Genomic DNA, 19601 nt, shown 5'->3' on the forward strand with positions numbered 1-19601 from the left:
GACAGGAAGAGCGAATAACTAAGGGCATGTACACAGACTCGGGTTAAATACTGTTCCAAAACCAGGAAAACCAAAATTACACTACTGTGGACAGTATGCCTGAGACTACTAAAAGTGAATAATAGCATAATATAAAGTAATAATGAACAATGGTATTAAATAGCAATCTGAATTAAACTAATTAGAGTTCTGTATTCTGGTTGTCCAAAAGTTTGAGAGGGGAGGTTTTGAAGTGAATCATCAGCAAACAGAATGAAAGTTGGTCAGGAGAACAAACAAAAAAGGCTGAAACTGTCTTAAAGACAATGAACTTGACTAAATTACTATTCCTGAATACCATTCAAATATACAATTCCAGAACATGAAGGATACACCACACCTTAAGGAAAGGCAATGAAAAAGACAGAAAATTACTTTTATTTTCTTTTATATACATGACAGGTATTGGTAACTATCATCACAATAATTACAAAAAACTAAAATTTTCAGATGGGTATAATCTAAACTTACTCATCGTATCAATTACATGTGGATTTCTGTTTCTTGAGCATTAAAAAAACACTGTACTGTACTGGAAAATAGTAAAAACACTGATGTATCAAAAATACTTCACTAAAAAATATGGCATATAAAATGATAATGGATGAATACCCTGTATAGTGTATTCATATTTCACAGCCAAAGAATTTCAAATATGGTTCTTTCCTAACATAAAGTAAAAGAAGTTTGAACTTGCTAATTTCTGGGTAATTCTCAGGCCAATGGAAATATACACGAACAGGCTAGATGCTTTTCCTAGAGATTTCAACATCCGCCCCATGTCAATCTGGCTACGTGATCAGTTTTACGGCGGGTCTGCTTGACGAAGCCTAAGAACTGCAGTTCCAAGAGTGCTTGCACAAACCGTGCTCTATTGATATATGTTAAGGACAACCAACAATTAAGGAACAAATTATGCAAAAATAATAGTAGAGCAATTCATTCTGAGGGAAATCATTACTTAAAAAAGAGATGAAAACACAAAAAGCAAGTTTAACATAAAGTTGAACCCAATTACTCTTTAAGTCATTAACTTGGTGGCAGACTACACTGTGAGAAAAATGTACCAGCTCCCTGAAAATAGCAAAAACAGATTGCTGAACTAATGATCAATAAGATTGTTCCAAAAATACATAGAGTAAAAAACTATGAAGCATATGTAAGACTTGGAGACTTGGGCACCACCAAAATCCAAAGAAAAGAGATTCTGAAGATGTATAGCATACCTACAAAATGCTGAGATTCATGACAAAAAAAAAATTAATTCAGAGTTGCTTCATGTAAGAGCATAATAAAATTTCAATTGTTGAGATGACTGGGCCCTGCAATGAGAAAGAGAAAGAGAAACAGAAGCAATATCAGGAAAACAGATCAGTAAAAAGGAAAGAATAACATGGAGGAAGAGCATAGATTAAGACCTGTGAACCAGAGGTGAATTCAAGCAGGATGTGCACAAGAAAGAAGCGAATGAAGAAACTTACTTCATGTACTAAACCCCATGAAAGGGAAAACCTAGATATAATGACTATCAAAATTTTAGATAGTAAGGTCACCTAATTTTTGCATGTACGCAATAGTTTCAGGTTCATTAATGGTGATACTTCATTTCAGAAAAGTGCATAAATTAATATACAAACTGCACTTACCTCTAACTAAATATCAAATTACCTTTCAGCCTACAGGTTACTAGTTACAGAAAAAAAAGGATACTGATATGTTTTGTCAATCTTTCTGCTCGAAGTATCTGCTTCTGGATCAATGACAGAGATGAATGCCTGCAGCCAATCGTACAGGTTGATCAGACGGCCGCACTCCAAGTGAAGCTTATATGCCACGCTTACATCTGGCAAACTTGTGACAATATTTGAGGGTTCATCTAGGATGCAGCACTCACACTACAATAATAAAATGATTACACCAAGGTTATATGAATTACTAGTCATAAAATACTATAACTGTCTTATACTGCTAAATATGACATCCAAGCATTGAATAGTTAATATTGCAAACCTTGGGACATTACAGACACACATATCTGGGTTGCATGTAAAGTCAACACAAAATTCATAAAGTTTTGTTAAGCAAAAATATAGCCTGCCAAAGTCTCCTTCTAGACAACATTCATAAATTTCACAGAACTTACATACCAAACCAAAATACAGTCCTCTGTATGGAAATGAAGCTGCAATATTCTCTTCACAAATGAAGTCATTTTTACACCAAATAAGCAATGCAGAGATATAGATGACAGTAACTTACTACACTAGCTCATATTTGACAGGTAAGACACATAGACACTTAGGGGCTGAATGAACAACCAATAAAAATACCTGCAAATAATGATGAGGATTAGCCAGAGCTGTAGTTACCGCCCCTCGGGTCATTCCCACCAACTGCCTCTTGATCACAGTTGACGAATCAAAGAACAGCACCTCATGCAGGGGCATTTTTGAAGGAGGTTTTAAGTGTTCTGAGAAAACAGTGTCCAAAAGTTGCAAAAGCTGGGAACACACCTCTTCGTAAGGATTAGCCTTCTTGTTCTTTGTTGCCATCTCCAATAATTTCTGAAAGCAAATTACTATAAACTTTATGACTGCATTTATAATCAAGAGCAGGAGTATTCTTATGGATAAGCTAAATTATATCAACCATTTACAGATAAATATTTGCTCTGCTGTAGTCACAAAGTACAAATCTACACATCATTTGTAATTACAAGCATGAAATAAATCATTACTTATCTTTACCAAAGGAAGCCTTGGGTAACTGACTATTAAAGACAAATATTGATTACCTACATAATTTCAAATTATTTTAACAAATATGTATACCACTTACATCAAGTACATTTACAATTTATTACACTGATAACAGAACCTGGATTCCCCAAAAATTTTTACATAATTCTTTGCAACATGAGATGCTCCAGTTTTCCTCTATTTCACTGGCCGTAAATGAAATAAATTCACATCAACTTCAAAATGCTTGTGAATCAATTAGTACGAATTTTAGACCAAGACATAATATGCTCTAGGGCCACTTTTGTGTTTATTTTGAGTCAAAAACATTTCATTGTTTAAGATCTTGAAGACACATGTTACTATAAAACTTAGCAAAATAACAGCATCTACATAACCTGACTAACAGCAGTTACAGTTGCAGCTATTAATAATATTAACCTCTTTCAGTTGAAAGCGATCTTTTGCTTGAATGGCCACAGGTGAAGCTTCATTTGTCTTCGTCTCCTGTTCCGAGAGCTGACTGAGACTGTTAAGCTGACCCAAAATTAAGCTGAGATCAGAATGAAAATCTTCCAAGACCTCATCGCCCCCTGCTTCATCTGTAAAAGTCATTATCATAATTGCTTGGCTACAAAAAATTTGTTAATCTAAGCATGTAATTAATCCATAATTTTCACCAATTAACTGCAGATTTCTCAACTTAATCTCTAAATGCTGTATAGACAAATTTCTCAATTTAGTTGTTTAGCAAAGAGCAAATCATCAATTTAACAAATTTTTGCAATTCCTCAACTTGAACATTCTACTGAAGATTTCCTTACATGCTGTATGAGAATTTTTATGCATATTTCAAGAAGACTGACATCAAGAACAAACTTTAAATTAATGCATTTACTTTTCTGTACAAATATGCTACAACAACAATAATCTCCGAGTGGAATCCTCCTTTGCAAAGTATGTACCTCTTAATAAAGTCAGAGCTTCGCTGAGAATGGGGGTTATTTCCTCTCTAGAAAGCTGCTTCAACATTTTCTGAACCTCCTGATATTCTTCTGTCCTCACCAGAGAGTGGGACAAACAAGTTGCTAGGACCTCTCTTACCTGAAAACAATTTTTTAACACTAAAATGTTCTGAAGATTAACAGGAATCTACTTCAGATGTATATACAGTAAATACCTTTTCATAATGAAAGACATATACCTTAGAAGAGCTAAAATAAATTTCTAATGCAAAATCTAACTGTATATAGAGATCAGTAATATCAACTTCCCTGAAGCTGAGGCTAGATATACCATGGTCCTTTAAATCTAATTTCTATATTTATGATGCTTTCACTCATGGCAATCATTTCCTTAAGCAAGCAACTTCCAGTACTGCAATGTATATCTGAAGATTAGGCTTGGGACTTGAATGTTTTCATTCATAACCAAGACTGACCTGTCGTCCAAGAGGGGAACGTGGCAGTGTGTTTGTAAGAATATTGACGACTTTTACCAGAGTGCAAAAACGTGCATAGCGAGATTCCAGATCCTTCAACAGTTCCAAGACTTTTCCCTGGAAAAAAAAAATTCATATCTAAAAGAACAAAGACAACATATGAAAGTTACATTAAATTTTTCTCTTAGTTTCCTTTGGTGTCCCTAGACTTCTATTTCTTTCATGTTTCCACTTTGTTGACTGTGTTCAATCAATGCAGTTTTTCTTATTTTCTTTCACTTCACCTATATTTAGTTACTCTACTATGCTAACAGAATATATAACTCATATAACTGTTTACATAATAATAATTAAATACACAAACCTTTGTTTCTTTTTCATCCAGCAACAAGGCAGCCTGTTCTTTTGGAGGGCAACCCTCCACGTATGTGCGAAAGGACGGTAACTTGCGAATGCCATCTAGCTCTGCAGGTTTCATGGCCTTCATGACTTGCTTTCTGTTGGCTGCTGGACAACACAGGATAGATGCTGCACTACTTGTAAAGTGCTCCAACATACAAACCTGAGAAAAAGGACATTGAATGTGACATCATTAAAACTAGGCATTATACATCAAAGTTTACAATAGTTTCCTACATGACCTCTCAGAAAAACTTAAAATGCTTCTACTTCTTTCTAAAGAATCTGCAAAAGTAACATTGAAAATTAAAGTATAAATGACTTAATAATAGTAATAGCTCTCATTTTTCAGTAAGCCCACAACAAAAGGGCCCTCCTTAGATTATGGAAAAGTGGCACTTTATGTTCCATAAAATTATCATTAGAGTAATACTCGTGTGTGCAAATCCACTCAACCGTCAATTTTTTAAGGTACTTCAACAGCACGACATTGTTACATGTCTACACTCATTTGGCTGACATAAAAGATTTGTGCTTGAACAAGGTAAAAATTACAGAAATTAGTTATGTAGGAAAAAAGTGGGAAACAGAAAAAAAGGGGAGAAAATATTATCATAAACAGAGCATTACATTGTGCTTCTTGGGAAGCCTAAAAGATCCAAAGAGATTTCATGTGATCGGTTTTAAGGGACACTGAACATTTAAAATGCCCACTGGTAACCCCTCTGGGGCTGGTCTAACAAAACTACAGATGTATAATAATCCTAAAAGACTACTGACTAGTGAATGTACTGGTCTGTTCTGCATTGCTAATCTCCTGCCTGTATGATGCTGTTTAATAATTCCAAATTTTAATATAAAAACCAGGATTCTTCCTCACCTGGAGTGCTCTGGAGAAATTCTTCACAGACAAATCATGGTAGAGAAAGACATCCAAAAGGAGCTTGAAGGTCCTGCCACCCAAGTGGAATGGAACTTTCGGTGACATAAGGACCTGTAAATGTTCCACGAGGGAAAGATTTATTTTAATCTGCTTTTATCACTAATCTTATTAAATTAAAAATACAAAATAAAACTGTATCTTATACAAATTTTTTCAAGAAAAATTACATTACCAAACACTAATTATAAATTAAATACAAAATGCTCCTGCCATCCACGTTCAACTCACATTATCAATGACTTCATTTAAGTAATGAGTAGACGGCTGAGCTTGAAATGTTTCCATGGCAAGGCAGGATGAAGCATCTTGCGACAGACTGCGATGCAAGGCAGCACTGGTCGTTGCAACCCCAAATATAAAAACAAATGGAATGTTCCTTACTTGTTCCCTGGAATGAAACAGTGGTGAGATTTATGAAAAACTAATAGATACATCTGACAATGATTAACTTTCAGTTTGAGCAATGAAAATGACTTTTTCTTCTGCCGTCATTTTTCAGAAATACCAGTTCCTATGATTGCTGGTTTTTTATAGTTAAAATAATTCTATACTGAGCTAATAAAAACCCTATGTAGATGTTATGTCAGGTCAGCCATAGCTGTTGCTAACAATCCAGGGGTTAATAAACGATAAATATTGTAAAATGCACTTCCAAGAACAAATTTTTTTGACTGAATGGGCATCTTCCACATACACTAACCTGCATATCAAAATAATATCCTGGAGAACATGGGACGGGAAACTCTCTACATCTTCAAAAACAATCACAACAGGTTTACGCCTCCCTTTCTCTAGTTTCAACTTCTTTAAAGGGGATGAATTGTCCACAACAGGGCATTCAGACAGCCTCTTCTTCCCTTTGAGGGGGGATGCTTTTGCTTTGGTCGGGGAGAAATTCTTCTTCAAGGTCATCTGTTCCTGGAAGGAAATAAAATAGCAAAGTCATGATTCATATGAAAAAGTACATTAACAGACTATATAAGAGGCTTAAAATAATTCATTCTCCCCCCAACATAAACCCAATTAGGCTCAATCGATAATAATCACAGTGCATTGCAAATCAGATTTTGACTGGTTTTATTCAAATCTCCATACATGAAATTGAAAACATTTTTATTCAGTTTATCTACACTGCACCAAAGAAGTTAATAATTAAATCCATCCACATCAATAAAAGCAACTTCATTCACCACAAACTGGACATAAATATAACTGAAAACATTTTTAGTTTTTAAACCTACCCATATCATTGAAAATTATTGAGAGTACAGTACTCAAATTTATCCACAAACCATTGAGAGCACTTTTGATAGCATTCAAACTTACCTACATGGCAATAAAAAGCACTACAGTATTTGAATTTACAGTGCCTAAGTTTCAGTAACAATGTTTTGAAGTTAATTGATTCAGTTTATAAAAAATATTTCTATAGTATTTAAACACATCTACATGTCAATGAACTCATCTTCCATCTGAATGTATCCACATGCAAATGCAATTACCTCTTGAATAGTGCAGCTGAAATGAGTAAAACCCATAATAATGTGTACCTAGGCCTTACCTTATACCAAGAACTGAGGACAGCCATGGTACACTGAGCTCTCTTCACAGTAGGGCCTGTTTCCTCCTCCATAAGCTCTTGAGAATAATTGATATTCATTAACTGAGATATCAGTTTGAAAAGCGCCCCTCTGAAAGTCAATAATGAAGGCAAGCAATCAATGGTTAATGTAATGACTCTGAGCTGCAACAGATATTCTAGTAAAAATACTTTTTATGCTGTGGATATTTATTTACCATCTACGTTTTCCTTTTACTTTCTTGGGTAATTAATTGTCATAGTTCAAGGAGACCAGAGTAACACCTTGATTCCAATGGGACAAGGTAAGGCTGGCCATTTAGAATGCAGACCACAAGGATCAGATGAAAAGTAAAGCAGTGAACAGGCAGTTCAAGACAGAGAGGAAACTACAAAAAACATTATGCCTGTAAGTGGTAATTTTAATTATATAAACCCAAGGTTTCCTACTTCCCAGTACAGAAATAAAAAAACTGTGCATTCTGTTTTGGAATATCTAAAGTGAAATAAAAATTTACCTCAAATATTTTGTACTGAACCTCAGTATTATTATTGGATATTTTCTAGATTCTTACAGAAATAGGCCTAATGCAGAATTACATAAAACCAGTAAACATACCCTCCAGCAATGATTAACACTGATGGCAAGAATACCAAAGGTGAGGAAAATAAAAACCTGTTAACTCCAACAATTAGCAATAATAAATACAATTTGAACACTTCATATCATTGCAGGGAAGGGAGAGGGAAAAGAGAATATGACAGAAATACTCACCTTACAGTAGAACATTCCGAACTCTGAAGATGGGCAATATGAGGTGACACTTTCTCTAAAACCATATCCCTAATGCTCCCAAATATTGCTGTGTGGTCAGGCATATTGACGCCTGTCAGGAGACAAGCTGTGGGGATATCATTTTCGTGGTCGGAGGCTGGGTTTTTTTGTTGATGGGCAGACTCAATAAACTCGACAAGTTCGGTGAACACTTTTGCATGAGTCTTCTTTTGCAAAGTCTAGAAATATCACAGCAGTCTCAGTGAATATCAAACAGACCCTACATTCAAAAATCCTTAGTTACAACTAACTGAATGGAAGCAATTTCATATATGCCTAACTTTATTTAAAAATTATCTATATAATAATAATTCCCATTACAGTGAACTGAAAATCAGCAGACTTGAAACAAGCAACCATTTGTAATTCAAATCATATATTGTACAAGGCTCCAACTTCTACTAGAAAATAAATGATGTATCATAGTATTCATCACATCATTGAACATTTTTACTAAATATTAATATCAATACCACTCTTGCTTTTACATATTCACACATCAATTATTAACAATTACTGTTTTACTGTTTAAATTAATAACCATCTGCCCTTTAATTAATTTCTGACTCTGATAAGGGCTTACCTAAACATGTATTTATTTTCGTTACCATGTTCCTGTAGTATGGCATGTTGTGTTGCCTTTCTAATGCTTGCTAACAGACAAAAATTTAATTAACTCCCTATTATCTGTTTTGAAATACTGTAAATAAAAAACAACTACTCCTTTTGCATAAGTTCCTAAACCTATCTTTATACATTTGGCAGTACAATACTCTGCAATGTGTCTTTGAAGCACAATAACAGTACTTTACATTATCTGCAATAAAAAAGAACTTACATCTGTGACATTTGTTACAATCTTCAGGCATTTTGTGTAATTGTTAAAAGTCGTGTCCCTCTCGTCTTCAGTGTCTCCTGGCCAGTAGTTCACAGCATTGGCTTCACGCTTCCCTCCCTTCTTTCTTTTAAATGCGAAGACACCCTGTAAGAATAGAGCAATGGGAAAACACAGTAAGTCTTTTTAAAAGGACTATTTATAAACTCAGGAAGTGATTTTATCTGGCATCAGTAACAAAACGATGTAACAAAAATTATGGAGAGTGCAGTAAATGGGACATATCATGTAATCATGTAATGTACCTATTAAACTTGTTTAAACTACCCCTACCAAGTCATGGCTTTACCCTCAACCACTAGTAAAGTTAGTCTAAAGTAATATCATATTTCTGGAAACCTAACCATGAAGAAAGACAATATAGGCTACTCTACGTATTGCAGCTATCAAACCATCGTACCCTTACCTAGTCACAGCTTTGCACTTGATTTTGGAAGTGTAGTTTTCTCGATACAGTGCAATACACAAAAGATACATCTGGCTACACTTCAACCTGATTTGCATGTAAGTCTAACTTCATTTGTTAGTTAATGCTGATAAGTTTATAGACTAATCGGTATTATTTTATAAGCTGCCAATACACGATATGCAATCATAACCTACATTTTTAAAAAAAGCTCTTCATCAAATTAAGACTTAGGCTATAGGCTAAGGTAAGACAATACCGGCCCCTCCTCCCCTTCCATAGCTAATACAGCAAAATTACAACCAGTGAACATCCCTAGGTTACGTGGTATCATTTTATATTGGAAACTTATAAAATTTTAACGACTAATCTACATAAAAGGTCTCGTTACCCTTTAAATTTCAATCTAATTGAATTACTAGGTTAGCCTAACCCATTAAAACCACCTATATATAACAGACAAGAACCCCACTGAGACGCCATCAAGTGTCCTAACCTATATTAGGCTAAATTTAGGTTAGGTTACAGTTTATTTCTTTAACGATCATTTTAATCACGATAAAGCCTACGCCAGGGGGATTTGTCCAATCGAGTGGGTTAACCAAACATTTCCAAAGGATATTAAAAACAACTGCAATTCTAATTGCAATAAAAGTAATCCCATCTGGCCTATCTCTCTTTGTGCATCAGAGAATAAGAAGGGAATAGAATAATTAGTAGATTGAGCTATTTTAAAGTAAACAAATAAGGCAACTTCGGGCAGGACTGAATATGGCGCGAAAACATGACAAGACGACCAACTTATTATGTACTATTGCATACGTTTTACCGAAGTGTTATTCCGTTATGTAATTAAAATTAATGCATAACACCTTCACAACCTTAAATCTCAGCATTAAAACGGTATACTAAAGTAAATAGACGTAATAATCACCTTTGAAACTGAGACGGTCGATGTCATTGCTTTGAGGAGGGACGAATGTCTCTGTAACTCCGGAACAAATGTAAACAAACTCAGTTCATTCTTCTTCTGCCTAACTTTGATAAACATAATAATGTTAGCTAAACATCAGTTCTGCGTTCATACGTGCGTACATGTAAGTGTTTTGCCATTATGGATGTTAACAGATATAGTTTATCTTGCCATAATCAAATCTTATTTCTTTGTAAATAGATATATTTCGCTCTGTGAGGAGCAAACTTTCAAAGTGCATGGTACCTCACATCAGCTTGCTGATCGTTTTTAGATGAATGAATTTAAGTATGTTTTCATATTCTGTCCATACTTGTACACATAGTCTTATTCTCGACTTTGTTGCAGATGTTATGTTATTTTCTCCTGTCACATATACACATACGCACACTCAAAAACACATAACAACGGGCGTTGCCAAATTTACACTTAATCAGCTGAATCGTGAATAAACCCTCTTGCATTAAAAACGTGGACACTGCTGTCCAAGGAGTGCCATTGGCTTGGGGTTTTAACGCACCATGTCGAAGACAGAGAGCCAAGTGGAGGTATTTGAACCCTTTTGGGGGAGAAAATACGCCCCAGATGGCGAATGAGACCTCTCCCTCATAGGGCCAGCAGTAACTAAATTGTCAGGTTAGTATATTTGTTTGGGACTGCTATCGAGATTTTGGGGTACAGAAATATTGTATCTGAGGACAGAATAGTAACCAGTAAAGAGTTGTGGAGTAGTAAAGAATCAGTTAGAAGAAATTGCCTATGAATGTCAGATGAGCCTCCATCCTGATGCCTATGGCAATCACACTCATCACCCCTGGGCAATGCCTTGAAAGTAAAATAATAGCATCCCTGCCAGACGCACAATTTATGCTTCACACGAACACCAATAGGTCGTGCTCAATTTTGCGATTTTTTTTTTTTTTTTACGTTGGCAGTGACAGACATCCTTTGAATATAAACAAAATATGCCATGTTCTTTGGATATTCACCTTCATTTTCGTGAAGGACATTCCAGCAACCTTTCTAAACGTTGAAAGCGTTGAATGTAAATGAGAAATTGCTAAACTGAAACCTAAGTCTGATTTTTTTTTTCCATCCATTGTCACCTCATAGGTGCAAATTAGTGCTTTTTACTTTTAATTTTCACACTATAAAGTTATAAACAAGGTCTTGATTTTCGTCTTCATACTTTGTAACTCCTCAGCACAGTCTATTAAAACTCACCCCTGATCATACCCACGAGTAAGCTTTTTAGTGATAATTCAGTACCCATTGTACTATGTTAACAATAAAGCAAATATATGAGAGAGAGAGAGAGAGAGAGAGAGAGAGAGAGAGAGAGAGAGAGAGAGAGAGAGAGAGAGAGAGAGAGAGAGAGAGAGAGAGAGTTTGGTAGCAAGAAAGTATTAACCTTTATTCTTAAAAGAAAATGACTGTCTTTTAACACAATTTTTTTTTTTTTAATTTTCAGTACAAATAAGGCCAACGTCACAACAGTAACCAGATCGTCACTTCTAAGACGACGTACCCAAGGGAACAATAAACCCTTTGTTATCTAGAGTTAAAATGACTTCTCTGTTGCCTAAAATTATCATTATCTTCGTTTACCTCAAGCTCTGATTGCAACCCTGAACCCGAGCCCAAAAGTGGAGTGGAGTGGAGTGGAGAAGAATGGAGCAAGAAGCCTAGGAACTGGAGTAGCATGTCTTCAAGGTCGAAGTTTAAAGATGAGTCTACGACCAAGTGCTTGGGAAAGCTCTCTACCGACTTGCTAAGATTTTCTGAGCAAACACGCCTGTGGATTTATTATTTTAATATTTCATTGCTCTCTCTCTCTCTCTCTCCATGTAATCCTAAGAGCTGCACTGCTTCCTCGGTCTAACAGCCTTGCCTTTCGTAAAGTACTCGTAAGTAATCCTCTTTTTCCCACGGAATAGAACCTCCCCAAAGGTTACTTACTTGGAACTCTCAATATCTTTTACTTTGAAGTCAAAGTTCATGTCTTTATTTTTTTTTACTTAAGGTCAAGGGTTAAATGACTCTCTTTAATCTTGTAGCGAAGTAATGGTAAAAGCGTGAAAATAAAATAAAAAATAGATGAAATGAATAAGAAAACATAGGCCTAAATCAGAAAAATTACTAAACAGTACTGCGAGGAAAAAGAAAAATGATATAAAGTGTTTGTTTAAAGTTAATGAAAATTATTTTCTGATGAACGTAAAATTCTCTTTCGGTTTCAGTTTTCATAAAAAAAAGATGGAATAAAACCTCATTTGTAGAAACTGCGTGCGGATTGATTCGTGGGCCACCTTTTGCATATTAAATAGGCATATATGAGACTCATCAAGTTAGCGAAGTTTCCAATCATCATTATGGAGATGAGCATGTATATTGCATAGGCCCACGGAGGATGCTCCAATTAAAATGTCGATTTTACAGTCATTATCAGGATAGCTATGTAAATCACCTAGGTCTATAGATCGGATTCCGGTGAATACGAATATGTAGGCTTACAGATTCTCAATCATTTTAGACAAGACGGGTAACTGGCCGTTAGCCTCTTTTGCAGAGAGAGAGAGAGAGAGAGAGAGAGAGAGAGAGAGAGAGAGAGAGAGAGAGAGAGAGAGAGAGAGAGAGAGAGAGAGCCATCTGGACTGAGCTAAAAAGCAAGTGAGCTTTAATCCCAGAACTCATGGGAAGATGGCATCGTTTTCTATATTTGGATACGGTCAGCCTTTACATCGTCCTTTTCAAACCGATTATTTCTTTCTTGCTTCAATTGAAAGCAGCAATTCAAACGGTGCAATTTTTACTCGGTAGCGATAACGGGGGTACGTTACTTTCATTAACATCCATAATTAATGTTGTTAATTCAGTTACAGAGAATTAACCCCGGTGATCTTTGATGTTAAATGAATCCATTATAATCCGCTGTAAGATACGCGGATGGTAAATTGGCTATCATGAGAGAGAGAGAGAGAGAGAGAGAGAGAGAGAGAGAGAGAGAGAGGAGGGTGAGTGGGAGGCTGCAATGCTCGGGGGGTGGGAGTGAGAGAGGTGAGTGGGTGGGTTTGCAGGAGAGAGAGAGAGAGAGCAAGAGAGGATGGGTGCAGCCCAGGGCGGGGTGAGGTTGCTCCGAATTGGGAAGATAGAAGGGATGTCCGATTATTTTCCTTCCCCGGGAAATGTCGGCCGCTGGGGGATAAAGTCTTCCGACGGGCAGAAATATATTTCATAACCGCAGAGGCAGCCCAGAAAAAAGAAGGGAGGAACATGACGTGGAGTCCAAATTTATATCGGCCATGGGCGTTCACTCAGGTGCTCGCCAACTCCCTTCGCGTCACCCATGGGAATGACGGACGATCGCGCCGCCTTCCCTTCACCTGGGAGCCAATTGCCACTTATTTTTAAGTAGATTATTATTTGTGCGTATAAAACGGAGTTATAGAGAGTTATTATTTCATTAAATGTATCTGAATTAGAAGCTCACATTAATATAAAGAGTATTTTGCCGCGTACGCAGGTGTATCCCGAAACGAAAATATTCGTGAATTGGGCGTGGCAACCGTCCCCCTGATAGGCTCCGCCCTGAACTTGAGTTTGTGGTGTTAGTGTTGTGAGAGTCAGCTGTTCGAAGGCTGTCGTTGTGGCGAGACGTCGTCCCTATTAGTTGTTTCGTTTCTTTGCGCCGTTGCTCGAATGACTGCCACCACTGCTACAACTACTTCTACTTATTGTGTTGTTTTGCCTTGTGTTATTGTGTTGACATCCGACGTGGACCACGCGGCGCGGCCGGCGACACCTGCCAAACAATCCTGCTGAAGGAGGAGGCGAATAAAACCAGTCGCAAACGATGTTATAAGCGAAAATCAAATCAAATTACGTCCCCGCGAATCTCGCATCTCGTAACAAGAAGAAGAAGAAGACGTCAACGGCTTCGAATGACGGTTGTCGTAGATCTCGATCTCGGTCTTGGTCGTCCTCCCGTCGTGTGAAAATCATGACTGACAGTCGTCTTAGTCGTTTAGTCGCTCGTTGATTTAGAGAGATTTCGTAAGCAGCGAAATGGCCAGCAGTTGCTTCAGTAGTCAGCAGCCAGTCAAAGCAGGGGAGGACGAAACAGATGAAACTGCTGACGACAATGGCTCTATGGACGTCTCTGCTGCCGCTTCTGCTGACGAAGGGATCGGCAGCTCCAGCAGGAGGAGCACCCTCGTGGAGACCATCTCCACAACCACCACCTCCTCCAACGCCGGCAGTGAACGGGACGCTACTGACGCAGATTCCCTCGACATAGGAGACGTCAATGGCAACTCGACTAAAGGTAAAAGTGAAGTGTTATTAACTTTTAAAACTTTTCTTATTTATTTTTGGTTATTAAAAATATACTTTTATCATTAAAAAGACACCGATTTAAACTTTGACAATACTTATCAAAACTTTTTACGTTTATTTTTTAGTTTTAAACGTAATTTTGTCTTTAAAATGACTCAAATGGAAAGTTTTTGGACAATACTTGTAACATATGTTTGGGCTTATTATTTTAACAAAATTGTTTTTTGCCATAGGCTCACACTTATCTAGGCGTAAGTTAATCTTTTATATTGAAATTTATACTTTCTTTGACAAACAATAATCGTAGTTAGACATACCATCTAAACTTTTTAGGCATAAGCTTTTTTTTATTTTAAAAACTATTCTTATCTTAGAAAGTATCCGAGTAAGTACTTTCAGAAATCTCGTAGGCATAGGCTTACCTTTTATTACATTGCTGGGCATAGTTTTTTTTATTTTAAAAACTAACCAAGTCAGCACTCTCAGAAATCCCGTAGGCATAGGCTTATCATTTGATTACATTACCGGCCGATTTAGGCCTACTGACTGCTCAGTACCCTTGCTTGGAGAATTAGGTCAGGGTAAATGACACCGCGTAGGACCATTTTGCTTCTCCGACCTTGACCTCGCTCGTGTTTTAGGCCTAAAGCGGATAGATGCTGAGATATGTGTGGCCCGGTTGTTCAACCCAAGCGGTTTTCGGGGGATAAACTAAGCGAAAGACAGTTTTTGTTTTTCGTGTATATAATATTTTGTATATTTTCGTGTTGAATGTTTGGTGAATGTTGTTGTATTTTAATGTTTCTTTTTGAATTTTTGTGGAAAATGATGGTTGTTTCGTAATGCATGTTCTTGGAAATTTCTAAAAAGAAAGGTGTTGTTTTTATGTATAATGAGCAATGTACCGTTTTCGTTATATTGTTGGCAATTGTAATTATGATTACTGCTAATGCTTTTGTTCATTATAAGGCAAAAATGTCTAAACAATTCGACGGCTTTAGTGACCAGTGAATGGCAGTAACCGTTGTCGTACGTTGCAGAAAAAAAAAAAGAGCCACGGGTATTGTTTCGATAAGATATTGTTTTAGTCTAACCGAGTCAGGGAAAGCTTATCGTTCATGGCGGAGATAAGGTCGGCGGTGAGATCTCTCCCCTTCCGGCTTCGAATTCCGCGGTAACGAGTAGTTCCTGCCCTTATATAATACCGTTCATATGATATAAGAAATAAGGGGGCGTCTGAGAAATGACTGACACCACATTTGTGCAAGCGGTGACGTTTAGCTGGTGATGCATTGTACAAATGTATGATGTCGTTGTGAGCCTAAGTCTAGTGTTTGTTGGGAGGACTAATTCAGAGGTCCACACCAGGCTTCTTTCAGGTGTCCCCTGCTGGCATAAGGCCAGCATAATGTAAACCAATAACTCAAACTTTATCGGAAAGATTCATCAGTAATTAGATACAAATGGCAACTTATTTGTTAGGCCGAGTCACCGCTTTGCTTTACAAAACGAGTTAAATGTCACATTTCGTAAGGTAATACTTTTTATAGAAAGGTGAACTGTTAATTGTCACAATTTACGCTAAAGTAAATGAGTTACATATTCAAATTGGGGTAAAATTTTCTTCGGTATAATTGCTAAACAGCTGTAGACACACAAGGAGCTGTCTTTTGCTGTTAGAATTTCTAGATCAGTTAACGGGTAAGCAGCAGTTATTCGCGCCTCTTAAACCTGCTAAGTGCTTACGGTCGGAAACGTCCATAGAGAATACTTATTATTATGAAAATATGAAATTGTATCTTTTACATTTTTATATCTGATGTAACAGCAGTCTTAAAGCAAATAAAAGCAGTGTGCAGCATTCCTCGTGTATCGTGAACAGCAGGAAGATAACGGATAGTTAGGCTTAAAATATACAGTACTTTGCCAGTTACGTTAGAGAGGGTGTTATTATTATTATTATTATTATTATTATTATTATTATTATTATTATTATTAGAGTATCTGAGCTGCCATTTGTGGCTGCTGGGTTATAGAGGGTATACCTCACGGTAGGTAACGGTATATTTAATGTTCTCTAGGCCTAGGTCCTGTTATAATCTTTGGTTTGAGTTCCGTTAAGTGTAAATTCCCGTGTTTATTATTTTGTTTTGCTTTGTATTTCTTTGTTAGCAATTTTATTTGTTGCGAATTATCGTTAATTTTATAAATTTGATTTTGTTGTGTTTTTATTGAGTATAAATATATTCATTTGTACTCATTTCTTTACCTATGAAAAATTTCTAGGCCTAGCAGGGTATTTACAATAATAATAATAATAATAATAATAATAATAATAATAATAATAATAATAATAATAATAATAATAATAATAATAATAATACGTTCTTGCATAGTTTGGCCAATTTCCACGCCCACTAATATCAGGTTCACGTTACCACCTGATATTCATTAAGATTAATTACTGCTGGAATATACGTACGTTCATTATCGCCAAGTTACCAGCGTATACGGTTGAGTGGTTAGACTTCTAGCGTATAATTATAGGGCAACAGTTTCGTATTTGTTTGTTTGTTTGTTGTGATGGAATTCCACGTCACAGGGGTCAGTGACAAGTGTTTTTTTTCCTTGTGCTGCGGTGGAAGTTTAATTTGTAACCGTTGTGAAAGTTTTTCTGGTAATATTGATCTTTCATTTTCCTTACTGCAGTAAGTTTTACTGGTAATGCTGAGGTCTTTCATTTGCTTTTTAATGTTGAAAGCTTTATTGGTAATGGTGAGGCCTTTTATTCCCTTAACAGCTGTGAAAGTTTTGCCGGTAATATTTGTCTTTCATTTTCTTTGCTGCAGAAAGTTTTACTGGTAATGTTGAGGGCTTTCATTTCTTCAACAGCTGTGAAAGTTATCCTTTAATGTTTGTCTTTAATTTTCGTTGCTGCAGTAAGTTTTACTGGTAATGTTGAGGGCTTTCATTTCCTAAAAGCTATGAAAGTTTTCCATGTGATATTGGTCTTTCATTTCCTCAACTGCAGTGCCAGTTTCCCAGGCAATGTTGAGGTTTTTCATTCCTTTAACTGCAGTGAAAATTTTCCTCGCAATATTGAGTTTTTCATTCCCTCAGCTGGCGTAAAAGTCTTTCTGACAACGTTGAGGTCTTTCATTCTTTTAACTGCAGTGAAAGTTTTCCACGCAATATTGAATCTTTCATTCCCTCAGCTGGCGTGAAAGTCTTTCCGGCAACGATGAGGTCTATCATCCCTGGGACTGCAGTGACAGTTCCCCAGGTAACGACGAGTCTTTCATCCCTTCAACTGTGCAGTGAAAGTTTTCCTGGTAATGATGGTATTTTATTTCCTTTAAGTTCAGTCTTTCCGGTAACGTTGAGTCTTTCATTCCCGGAACTGCGGTGACAGTTTCCCAGGCAATGTTGAGGTCTTTCATTCCTTCAACTGCAGTGAAAGTTTCCCAGACAACGTCAAGGTCTTTCATTCCTTCAACTGCAGTGAAAGTTTCCCAGACAATGTTGAGGTCTTTCATTCCTTCAACTGCAGTGAAAGTTTCCCAGACAAGTCGAGGTCTTTCAGTCCTTCAACTGCAGTGAAAGTTTCCCAGACAATGTCGAGGTCATTCATTCCTTCAACTGCAGTGAAAGTTTCCCAGGCAATGCTGAGGTCTTTCATTCCTTCAACTGCAGTGAAATTTTCCCAGACAATGTCGAGGTCTTTCATTCCTTCAACTGCAGTGAAAGTTTCCCAGACAACGTCAAGGTCTTTCATTCCTTCAACTGCAGTGAAAGTTTCCCAGACAACGTCAAGGTCTTTCATTCCTTCAACTGCAGTGAAAGTTTCCCAGACAATGTCAAGGTCTATTCATTCCCTCGGCTGCAGGGACAGTTTCCCAGACAACGTCAAGGTCTTTCATTCCTTCAACTGCAGTGACAGTTTCCAAGACAATGCAGAGGTCATTCATTCCCTCAACTGCAGTGACAGTTTTCCTGGTATATATCTCTGAGGCCATTCACTGCTGCAAAACAACGTCATAGGTCTTCCATTCCTGCATCTGTGTGAAAGTTTCCCAGACAACGTCAAGGTCTTTCACCCTGTACTGCTGTAAAGTTACTGCAGAAACGAACAGTTTTCATTCCTTCAACTGACAGTATTTCCCATGGGTGCTTTCATTCCTTCAACTGCAGTGAGTTCCCCAGGTCAATCTTTCATTCCTTCAACTGCTCTTAATTTCCCAGCTGTGGTCTTTCATTCCCTTGCAGGGACAGTTTCTGGACAACGTCAAAGTCTTTTTTTCCTTCAAATTTGTTTTTGTTTTGACAATGTTGATATTTGTTTTTGTGTGTGTTTCACTAGATGTCAAGTTTTCATTCCTTCAACTGGTGTTTATCAATGTCATCTACTTTGGCTGCAGGGAATAATAACGTCAATCTTTCATTCCTTCAACTAATGACAGTTTCAAGACAATAATAATTCAAAAGTCAACTGCAGTGACAGTTTTCCTGGTATAATGAATTCATTGCTAAAAATAATTATAATAGCCTGCATCTGTAATAATAATAATAATAATAATAATAAGAACAGTTTTCACTGACTTTTAGTAATAATGGATAAGTTCGAATAATAATAATAATAATAATAATAATCTGGCTTTAAGTTCTGGTAAAATGTTCACTGCTTTTTTAGTAATAATAAAATTTGTTTTTGTTTTGTAATAATATTTGTTTTTGTGTAATAATAATAATTTTAATAATAATTATCAGATGCTTTGTAATAATAATAATAATAATAATAATAATTATAATAATAATAATAATAATAATAATAATAATAATAACAAAAACAAAAACAAAACCACTACTTCCATAAAATATTCACAATGTCATGATTAAACTGCGCAATAAAAATAATCTAAAATATACAAATAAATTACATTTGTTCGAGAATCCTCGTTTTTATCGTTGAAAAATGCAGTTTTTTATATAATATTGGATTTTTATTTATTTCTATGGTG

The 19601-nt window shown here is 36.3% G+C and overlaps 2 protein-coding genes across 2 annotated transcripts in view; one reads left to right on the forward strand and one right to left on the reverse strand.

The window, feature by feature from the left end:
* Window positions 1-396: 396 nt before the first annotated feature.
* Orc3 (origin recognition complex subunit 3) lies at window positions 397-10321 on the reverse strand. The gene is made up of 14 exons (XM_067128026.1): window positions 10210-10321; window positions 8813-8956; window positions 7915-8153; window positions 7122-7251; window positions 6261-6478; window positions 5789-5948; window positions 5498-5611; window positions 4583-4780; window positions 4219-4335; window positions 3743-3881; window positions 3219-3379; window positions 2370-2603; window positions 1750-1934; window positions 397-910 (listed from the first exon to the last, which is right to left on the reverse strand). The coding sequence occupies exons 1-14, from the start codon at window positions 10234-10236 to the stop codon at window positions 805-807; spliced, it is 2172 nt and encodes a 723-aa protein (XP_066984127.1). The 5' UTR covers window positions 10237-10321; the 3' UTR covers window positions 397-804.
* Window positions 10322-13844: 3523 nt separating this feature from the next.
* Window positions 13845-19601, forward strand: part of LOC136852955 (transmembrane and coiled-coil domain-containing protein 4-like) — a 272962-nt gene continuing 267205 nt past the window's right edge. The window contains exon 1 of the mRNA XM_067128027.1: window positions 13845-14572. Within this exon, the coding sequence (XP_066984128.1) occupies window positions 14314-14572 (259 nt within the window). The 5' untranslated portion in view covers window positions 13845-14313. The remainder of the gene's footprint in view (window positions 14573-19601) is intronic.

This window comes from Macrobrachium rosenbergii, chromosome 26, assembly GCF_040412425.1.
Source record: "Macrobrachium rosenbergii isolate ZJJX-2024 chromosome 26, ASM4041242v1, whole genome shotgun sequence".
Lineage (NCBI taxonomy): Eukaryota > Metazoa > Arthropoda > Malacostraca > Decapoda > Palaemonidae > Macrobrachium > Macrobrachium rosenbergii.

Excerpts from the sequence above, each read along its gene's own strand:
- Orc3 (XM_067128026.1), bottom strand. The coding sequence starts at position 10,236 with ATGACATCGACCGTCTCAGTTTCAAAG. Across the intron at positions 8,154-8,812 it reads TTGTAACAAATGTCACAGAT|ACTTTGCAAAAGAAGACTCA; the intron begins GTAAGTTCTTTT and ends TGATATTTCTAG. Across the intron at positions 2,604-3,218 it reads ATCGCTTTCAACTGAAAGAG|AAATTATTGGAGATGGCAAC; the intron begins GTTAATATTATT and ends ATTTGCTTTCAG.